Source organism: Lottia gigantea (assembly GCF_000327385.1).
Source record: "Lottia gigantea unplaced genomic scaffold LOTGIsca_200, whole genome shotgun sequence".
NCBI lineage: Eukaryota > Metazoa > Mollusca > Gastropoda > Lottiidae > Lottia > Lottia gigantea.
This window is the reverse complement of record NW_008708402.1, coordinates 69,878-79,457: the sequence shown is the minus strand read 5'-3', so window position 1 is coordinate 79,457 and position 9,580 is coordinate 69,878. Positions and strand designations below refer to the sequence as shown.

At 33.8% G+C, this 9,580-nt stretch overlaps 2 protein-coding genes across 2 annotated transcripts; one reads left to right on the top strand and one right to left on the bottom strand.

Moving 5' to 3' along the window:
* The first annotated feature begins 217 nt into the window (after positions 1 to 217).
* On the top strand, positions 218 to 4,726 carry LOTGIDRAFT_205367 (hypothetical protein). The gene is made up of 8 exons (XM_009053836.1): positions 218 to 276; positions 608 to 693; positions 1,041 to 1,219; positions 1,412 to 1,560; positions 2,050 to 2,204; positions 2,957 to 3,189; positions 4,460 to 4,500; positions 4,681 to 4,726. The coding sequence occupies exons 1-8, from the start codon at positions 254 to 256 to the stop codon at positions 4,682 to 4,684; spliced, it is 870 nt and encodes a 289-aa protein (XP_009052084.1). The 5' UTR covers positions 218 to 253; the 3' UTR covers positions 4,685 to 4,726.
* A 589-nt stretch (positions 4,727 to 5,315) lies between these two features.
* Positions 5,316 to 7,567, bottom strand: LOTGIDRAFT_239159 (hypothetical protein). The gene is made up of 5 exons (XM_009053835.1): positions 7,516 to 7,567; positions 7,222 to 7,297; positions 6,572 to 6,827; positions 6,141 to 6,295; positions 5,316 to 5,777 (listed from the first exon to the last, which is right to left on the bottom strand). The coding sequence occupies exons 2-5, from the start codon at positions 7,268 to 7,270 to the stop codon at positions 5,632 to 5,634; spliced, it is 606 nt and encodes a 201-aa protein (XP_009052083.1). The 5' UTR covers positions 7,271 to 7,297; positions 7,516 to 7,567; the 3' UTR covers positions 5,316 to 5,631.
* Between the last annotated feature and the right edge of the window lie 2,013 nt (positions 7,568 to 9,580).

Genomic DNA, 9,580 nt, shown 5'->3' with positions numbered 1-9,580 from the left:
ATAAAGACTATTGATATTGCAACATTGGCGCTGGATATTTAGCTAACATTTTGAATTGAAGTTCATAGAAAGCAGGTAATGGAACTTGGCGCAGGAAATACCAACACTTGGGTTGACCACATGCTCGAAACACCCCGCCCAGTACGTTTATGATTGCAATTTTTGTCTTTTTGATTCGTAGAACATGTCGAATGCACCATGCTCATTTGTTTACATTGATCCTTTCTGGTCGGTAGCTCTGGTGTATACAGAAATGGGCAGCATGAAGAAAATTTGGTTTGATTTTATGATTTTTTATTTGCCAATCACCCAGTTTATTAAAATCTTCATTTAAAATCAGGCACTGTTGCAGTTTCGACCCCGTTCCCTTCCGACCGTGCCAGGTGCCTAAATACACATAAGGAGTACTGTACAGAAATATAAAGTTACCCAGAATGTATTATTGTACGACACATTGAAAAATAAATTCTGTAATTTTTGGCATGTGAAAAGAAAAATCCTGGGATTTGGAAGTACACGTATCTACAAGATACAGTACTTGGTAGACCAGAAAAAGACAATCTCTACGACTTGTACCACTGATAGTAATCTGATTATTTTGTTTCAGTTGTGTGTTGGCACAGATCTTCTCACTGTCTTATTTTCAGTATAAGATAGCAGCAGTTCCAATTCCAAGCGGTTACATTTTAGATGGTGAGTATGCATGCCAATTCACCATAATTATTCTTTGTTATTTCTTATATTTCACTAAGAAGCAGTAAGACCCTGATGCAAACAATGGGAAAGACTGTAGTGGAATAAGATTTTTAAAACATATTGCATCTAAGTTTATCAATATCAATAAGTAGGTCATCAAGATTAAACTTAAAATAGAAAGAATAGAATACATGTACTAATCATTTTAAGGTTAAGGGTTTCATGAATAATGTCTCTGATTCTGCCAAAGTTAAGACCACTAAACTACTTTTATCAAACTAATATTTATTTATGGCATCTTCGCATTATGAAATACTCATAAAGTTGTTGATTTTATGTTTTAGTAACTCACGAGTGTGGTGTATCAGAGACAGATAATCCAGTAATAACAATCATATCAGATCTTTATATTGAGGCGAAGGCTAAGTGCGCTAATGGGGACTTTAAGTTCACTAAAATATCAGAAGCAAAGTACGTTTTGACTGGTACTAACTTCGTTACAGGAGATGGATGTGTGTTTTTCGTAAGTATACCACTGTTAGGAATTAAAAGCAATATTTACAAGTAGGTCTTTACCACATTTCAATGGTTAATATCTCTTGTTGTCTATACTAAAAGAAACACAGGTATGGATTTTTGAGCATTCATTGCTAATTTGGAAAGATGAAATGTAAGAATAACAAAATCTCACGAAGGAACCCTATGTACTTTACAGAATAGACATGGTGACCATCAAGTGGAAGTGTCTGTTGGTTGGAGTGGACCAGGAGTGGATATTGTGACGGATGAAAAGAAATATACCATATCTTGCACATTTGCTAATCATGGTGGTATCGACATGGAAGATTCTCAGACTGAAGACGGGTAAATATCATACAGACCTAGATGTTTGACCACTTAAGCGCGGTCAGGGCAGGTCAAATAAGGGTACTAAAAATAGACATTATTTTCGGATAACTACGGGAAACTAATACCACAGTTATTACCACAAACTCATATGTTGTAAATGACTATTGCCAGGTGGAATGTTTGCGCTATACAATAAAATCTGCTTTATGTATTTATTTCCAAGCGCAATATTTTGATGGATTGATTTTGGTTCACCAATAATAAAGTGCAAAAGTCCCGTATTTACCACTTCTTGCACTTTCTCTACTAATTTCTGCTGCTAGTTTTTATCATGGAAAAGAATTCGGTTTCGGACGTATTTGCACTCATTTTCAGCCAAGATTTGGTGCCTAATTAACAAATTTGTGAGGCTGGTTTAAATGTTCCGATTTAGACGAAGTTGTCGAATGTTACTTATGCCTAATGTCCATCTTTAGATGAAATCTATTATTTATATTTTATCAGAATGGTCCGACCGAAGGAGTTGCTGATAAACGTAGGTACTGAAGTACCATCAACCTACATCTCTCTTGAACTAAGGGATGTTAAAGATAAACCAATAACTGGTTCAATTCCAATGGATAAACATGTCACTTTAGTAGCAACAACTAGTGGCATCTGTAAGTGATAAAAAAAATACATTTTCTGTAAAAGTTAGGCAAGACATTGACAATAATGAATTTTCAGTAACATCCATAGTGATTAATCAGTCTATAATGTATTTACATTATTTTGTTTTCATCAATAAGTTAATGTACAGCATCTTTTATTAATAGCATAATGGGTTGACTCTAATAGACACTTTGAAAACTTGAAGGAACTTACTCTTCTGTTATTTGAAATGACTATTTTAGTTTCTAATTGTGTTCTATTGCATGCCTATGTAGTGTCCTACTGCTTTTGCACTACCAAACAAAACAGTATAAAAAATTCGAATCTGATACTTTTACACAATGTGACATTATATTTTAAAAACTTCACATTTATTAGATATGGATGTACTATGTAAACTGTTTGTGCGAAAGCAAATGGAAGGGATTGTAAAGAGGTTTATGTTAAATTTGTATGTGCAAAGAGACACTAATAGCATCAATTTGCACCCTTCCAATTTTCAATCAGACGTCTGCAATTCCCCGAAAACAGAGTGCTTGATGACGTGAGTAATCGCGAAGGTCCTCCTGTGATAAACCATATTTTGCGATTAGTGACGAAATTGTGGGAATCACGGACGTCTGATTGAATGGTGCAAATTGATATGTTTCTGATACATATGAAAAATTTATAAAACCTCTTTACAATCCCTTTAATTGGTTCGAACTGCCTAGAACCGAATAATTTTCGCAGTGGGAAAGGGTAATTACATTATTTTCAGATCAAAACTACCAGATTAGACCTGTATGTTGTTTTGCTATTGGTGCTACGAATAATGTACACTATGGTATCTTGAGATCTGGCTGTGGTGATGGAGTGATATTTAAGAAAGATGAAGGATTTATTACTGATGCCACATCAGCGAGAAGTCCATACTTCACTTCTTTCTATGTAGAAAAGGATGAATCTGTTACCTACCAATGTTCGTTTATTATCTGTGAAGAATGTAGTGGAGTAGGTTAAGTTTATAGATGTTAGTATGTATATAGTGGAGCAAAATATTAAAAAATATCCAGGTTCACTACGAACTAGACATGTAAGTCGTCGTGATAACTGTGACCTACTTGACTGAAATTCCATCGGCTAATTTTAGGCTGATATAAAGGGAGGCAAACCTTTTGTTTTGGGTATTAGTTTTCTAAAAGATGAATCACTAAAATATTGATTCTCACGACACCCAGCAGAAGTTTCACACGCAAAAGACGACTTCTGTCCAGCACTAAACTGCTCATCCACCCCTGCGGTTAGTGGAGAAAATCATGACGGTTTCTTCCAAAGGTCAAAAGTCACTGACGGCAGCGGCTTACAGGTCTACTGCAAATACTACCGAGTTTTTTTAAGTTAAAGTTAGTAGTTATTAACACAGAATACTTTTGGCTTGTATGGTTTCAATAATTCTACATTCTACCCATGAATAAAGTCGACTGTTAAGATTTATGATTTGAATGGGATCTGGATGTGTATAAATATCTTTGCTGGACTATATATACTACTTTTAGTAAAACTTTTATTCACTCATTCTATTCCATCTGAGCTGTTATAATGCTTTTGTCTTAAGGGGACATGTGCGCCATTTTAGGAGGTTGATTTAAAACTAAAATCGCATAATTTCTTTTAAATTACTTGAAACTAGGAATGTTACTTACTATTTCACAGAGTATATAGAACACCATTAATGATTAGCTTAGCTAAATAAATTCCAGTTTCTGAGACTAAGGTACGATTGTAAAAAAATAAACAAGGGCATATGGATTGCTTTTTTCCTCTTTGTCTAAAACGATTAGCTTTTGTCCTCTTTCGGATTGAAACGATTAGCTTTTGTCCTCTTTCGTCTGAAACTATTAGCTTTTGTCTGAATGGTTTCACTTTTGATTCAAATAGTTAGTTTTCGTCTGAAATGATTAGCTTTTGACTTAAATGGTTAGCTTTTGACCTAAATGGTTAGCTTTTGACCTAAATGGTTAGCGTTTGACCTAAATGGTTAGCTTTTGACTTAAATTGCTAGTTTTTTACCATGGTTAGCTTTTGACTTAAATTGTTAGCTTTTGACTTACATGGTTAGCTTTTGTCAGTGGTTAGCTTTTGACTTTAATGGTTAAATTTTTCTAGTTAGATGTCCAAGTATTGAATGACGCATGTTGTTCCAGATATAAAATGGTTTACGTCTATACCCATGCTTTGGCTATCTTTTACTTTAAATTTATCTTTTACGTAAACATTTCAGAGTTCGTGTGCAAAGGGAGATCATAGTGTGATCACATTACGGTAGGTTTTTTTTATATTTTTTATTGAACTTCTGTTTAAATAAAAGAACTACATTTCATCGGAATATGTTCTTATTGATATTAGACAATTTTAACACAAGATATTCGTTTCCAAATATGCATCTAATCTATACTTCGTGGCAAATAACAAATATTTTCAACGTATTCTTTTTATTTGCAGCTGAAGAACTATTTTCCATTACATGTAATAAACAAGTTGTTAAATTATGTTTTTGTCTTTCTTGGCGTATACATCCACATCTCTCTATAGGGCCGTTTATAATAGTTATACGTCAATCCTTCATCTCGTTGATTAAAATATAAGATTAATATATAATATTAACGATTACTTTCAGAGTTATGACCCTTTATCTATTTATTAGCAGTGAAATTTTGTCATATTGCATTTAATTCAACTCATTTTCACTTTAAATTCAAAAGGGAGGTCAAAGTTGCAATGAGTGTTTTTTCGATGTAATGTGTTTTAAAAATCTGATATGTTAAAGATCTCAGCAAATTTTCATGAATAGTTTTTGTTTTACGAAACACAAGCTGGAAGTTGGTGTATTTGTACGTAATCCATAAGCACACTTATGTGGAACCACGTTTCAGGGCTGACATACTGCGCAGTACATCCGGTATTATACGTAGATATTTGGGGAAAAATTCAAACACGAACATTGTCTATTTATGTTTAAGCAATTGACAGAGACACGTGATTCATGACACATATTCGACCACTAAAGAAATGGCTTATGTATTGAAAATTGGAACGTCTCTTGGTGTGCAGACATTTTATAATATATAAAAGTTTTTCAAGAATAAAAAATAAACAATTTATTGAAGCATATTGATTAAAAACAAAATACAAAAACTGAAATACTGGTATATACTAATATAAAAAATACTAAACACCAAAAATACACAGGAATAAAACTTCGATGTCAAACACATGCTATTGGAAATACTATGATCCATATAAAATGTTACTTTGGTGAAAATTCCTTTTTTTTTTTTATTCCTAATTCTAGTTTTCAATTTCGGTAAAAATTTCTTTACTGCCAGTAATTATGACATAAATTTATATGAATTAATGTAAGTTGAGATCTATATTAAAAAAAAGCTCTAGAGTTTAAACTCTTCTGAGAACTTCTTCTCGTGGAGACTTGATTACAGGACTAATAGGTCGATTCAACATGTTCACTGTTCTTATCAATTTGTCTAATTTTGAATCCATAGCACTGATTTGTTTCTTCAAGTCTTCACAACATTGACAATCTGTTAAAGATAAAGAATACATTGTTAAATAATAATTGTAATGATCTAATGTAATTTGATCCATAAACATACATTGAGTGTAATATATTAGCGTGGTGGAAGTGCACTGGACAGAGGACTCCCCATGGAGTCGCTTTACCATGGATTCCGCATGACGCAAGATTGCTTTTTAATAATATTACTCCTCTTTTGTCATAATCGGTTTGGGGAATTCTCCATTGGATGCGGTCTTTCATTTTCAACCTTTTGGAGACCTTGCGGACGAGGAACTCCATAGTTGAGCCGAATGTGAACCTGGTTAAATTCATTCATATTGTTTGATTTCTCCGATATTTTACTATGAGTAAATAATGCATTTCTTACCAGTTTTGGGGAGTTCTTTTCTACAGTAGACATCTTTGTGTTGACCACTCCATCCTGAGGTCCAGATCCATTCAGCTTTACCGTTTAATTGAGAAGGCCTAGTTCCCCAGTTAAAATTAGGTACGGTAGGAACACTCCATGCAGAATCATCAAAACTGAAAAAATAAGAATGAATGATATATATGATAAATGCTATGAACATAGTTTTCTTGGAAACGTCGAGTTCTTCCAGAGAGCGTCTTTTTCATGAAAAATATAGTTTTTTTTGTAACAATGAGATATTAATCCCATCACACTTAAACTTAAAAGATCTGTGGGATTTTGAATGTTTGCAAAGCCTTAAGCTCTTTTGGTCTCTACCCAGGACACAATCTAAAACGACTTCGCCAAACAATTTCATTATAATAAATCAAGTTAAAAAGCCTACTCACCCTGGTTTGTTCCAGTTAGGGACATATTTGGTGGTACATTTCCAACTTTTGTCTGTTTTGATACCATTACTAAGAGCAACCTTAATTCCCCCAACCACATGTAAATCTTTACAGTAAACAGCAACAACTTCAGTGTTGTCGGGGATAGTAACGGCTGAAGCAACCGTCCAATCATTATTTGATGCTTTCAAAACCCCATCAGCATAAAACTTCATATTGTTATCACAGGTAGCAAAGCCTGTTATAGCTGATTGGGCTGAAAAAGTGAAAAATAGCGTTAAAATAGGTACATTTCACATTGGATTAAAAAACTGATATTTTCTCCAACAATGTGATTATAAACAACTATAACATTTTAGTCAACCAGTAATTTTATCAACATTTTTGAGAAACTAACCGTCTGTGGATATAATACTGTGTGTCGTGTCCCAAAATGTTCGGATTAATAGAACAGAGGCCTGCATGTTCAGAATTTGTAAGTAACACAGGTATTTGTAATTTTTTTTTTTTATAAATTGGCTGAAATTTTCATGGACATAAAAAAGAACCATTATACTGTGTGTACCTTTTAAAATGATATTTTTATTTAAAAGTATTTGGAAACCAAAATGACAGTGACTTTTCATTTTCTTGCAAAAAGCACATCTTACCTCCGATGGCCAGCACGGCAAATAAAGCTAGTGATAAAAACACGTTCATTTTTATTCTAGTATGTATGATGAATATCTAAAATATATTAAAATTATGTTTTTTTCATTTTTATGATGAAATAAAATCATGTTTTCTAATCTCTACTAGACTTTTGAAGAAATAAGTAGGACAAAAAGATTGCGATGTATCAAAAGCATGTATGAAAATATTCAATAAAATGAACTAGAAAGCTAATACAGCACAATCTTGCAAAAAATATAACTTTAAAATTGCTAAAATAAAATTCTACTTACAATATCTCTCAAAGATAATTCTGTTCTTTTAAAATTGATATGAGGAATTGGTTAAATCCCCCCATATTTATACCCAAAATTCTGTTGATTTTTATCATTCGGGTATGTGACGTTTTATTGTCGTAAGTTTTGATTGGTCAATAAATATTCAATGGTAAATCCTGTTATTTTGATTTTTTCGATAAGGTCTGTTGTTGAAAATATTGCCGGTGCACATGAACTCTGTTTCTGTGATAGTATTAATGGAGATCTATATCCAGTCTTCTGTGTATTATAACAGTATTTTCCATTCCATAGACGATAAAAAAAATTGCCATAAAAAGTTCCCCCATTTATATTTGGCCAAAAACAGAAATTCTTACGAAAACGACAAATAATTGAATTGTATAATATGTGAGCAACATTTCTTTCCGCCTGACGAAAATAGGTGACATCGCAATTAAATGTTTGTCTTCATTAACCTTTCTAATGAAAATACATTCTTTCAATACGTATACATTAAAAAAAATCGGTGTGGTTTATTTTTCTTTGTATATTTTTCATATCAAAACGTTAACCAGTAAAAATTTCTTTATGTAATAAAATGTTCTGTCGGTAATGACATTGGCGTAACAATCACTAATATTGTCAGTCAGCAGACCCAATGCTATGCAAAAGAAGCAGTTTTTAGAGACCTACTTCCTTTATCATGTGTCGTGATTTTATGACATTGATTACTGTAGAAGAAAATCTAAGTTGGTTAGATTATTATTGTTTGCTATGTCAACAAGAGATGGTCTCTTCTCTTGCAAAAGTTAAGCGATCTTGAAAAAATCTTTTCAAGTAGTGAATCTAGCTACAGAATTGATACAGAAAGACCAATGGCGAAACGTTATACAAGGACACCCCGCCCCCCTCCTCAAAATTAACTTTTCGGATAGCGACCAACAAAATATTGGGCACCAACCAACAGTCCTTCGGTCCGTACGCCAATGATCAAAACCCGTAAAAATCGTAAGTCACAGGTGACCAGGTGTACGCAACAGATTTTCTCTCCAACGGTTTTTTCTATTAGGTGATGAATTACAAACTATTTTCGTCACAAAGGTAGGTGGGTCTTACGATCTTCAACGTTACAGTCGAGTAATCACGGATGTTTATGTGTTTGAACGTAAAATTGGATGTCATAATTCACTTTCATCTTCATTCGGTACATTTTTTTTGTTAATCCGAAAGATTGCGACTAGATATAAAAAGTCAAAATTTATTTTAATTAAAACAGTATAATCATATATTTAAGAGCTCAGACAGAACAAAAAACATACTTTATGAACGCCTTCGTTATTCTATTCCTGTTTCTGTCCTACATATTGAAAAGATGTGATCAATATTCCTACTAGTATTCTAGTTGTGATATTTTTATTCGTATTTGTCACTTTCATCCAATCTATAATCCAAGCACAATGGGTTCTGTTTTCAAAGAAATTCAAAACAGGCTTTCTAACCAGTGAATTTTCGTCACGGTTCCCATCCTACAACTGTGCTTTTAAATGGGCCTCTAGTCGTTATGTCCTCATTCCTAGTTTAGTTTCAGGGAGCCGCGGTGGCTCAGTGAGTTAGACGCTTGCTCGCTAACCTGAAGGTCCAGGGTTTAATCCCGGCATAAGTCGAGATAATACCTTCGGATTTTTCAACCCGGTTTCCCCCTGTCAGTGATGCAGGTACGAGGGGCTGACATGGAAAAGGCGTCTAGTCGTTCGGATGGGACAATAAACCGAGGCCCCGTGTGCTACAGGCTGTGCACGTTAAAGATCCCTCGACAGTTGGAAATCGAAAAAGAGCAGGCTAATGCCGCTGTCCTGGCAAAATTTCCCTCATTGCACCCTACATGGCGTTGCCCGTCTTCATTAGCCCACATGGTGCAGAAATGTAGGACGTAAAACTCCATTCATTTCATTTCATTTTCTAGTTTAGTTTCAGTTTTTCGGTTGTACTAACATTGTTCTAAGGGTTAGTCACTTAAAATTGTGCAATGTGCCAAAAACCATGAACATGGAAATAAGAATTAGGTGGTTCCTGTAATTTC

Bases quoted from the DNA above. Each gene is read 5' to 3' on its own strand.
- LOTGIDRAFT_205367 (XM_009053836.1), top strand. From the start codon at position 254: ATGGGCAGCATGAAGAAAATTTG. The intron at 1,220-1,411 runs GTAAGTATACCA...TGTACTTTACAG, and splicing joins GAGATGGATGTGTGTTTTTC to AATAGACATGGTGACCATCA. The intron at 2,205-2,956 runs GTAAGTGATAAA...CATTATTTTCAG, and splicing joins AGCAACAACTAGTGGCATCT to ATCAAAACTACCAGATTAGA.
- LOTGIDRAFT_239159 (XM_009053835.1), bottom strand. From the start codon at position 7,270: ATGAACGTGTTTTTATCACTAGCTTTATTTGCCGTGCTGGCCATCGGA. The intron at 6,828-7,221 runs GTAAGATGTGCT...TCACTTTTTCAG, and splicing joins TGCCGTGCTGGCCATCGGAG to CCCAATCAGCTATAACAGGC. The intron at 5,778-6,140 runs GTAAGAAATGCA...TATCTTTAACAG, and splicing joins AAAAGAACTCCCCAAAACTG to ATTGTCAATGTTGTGAAGAC.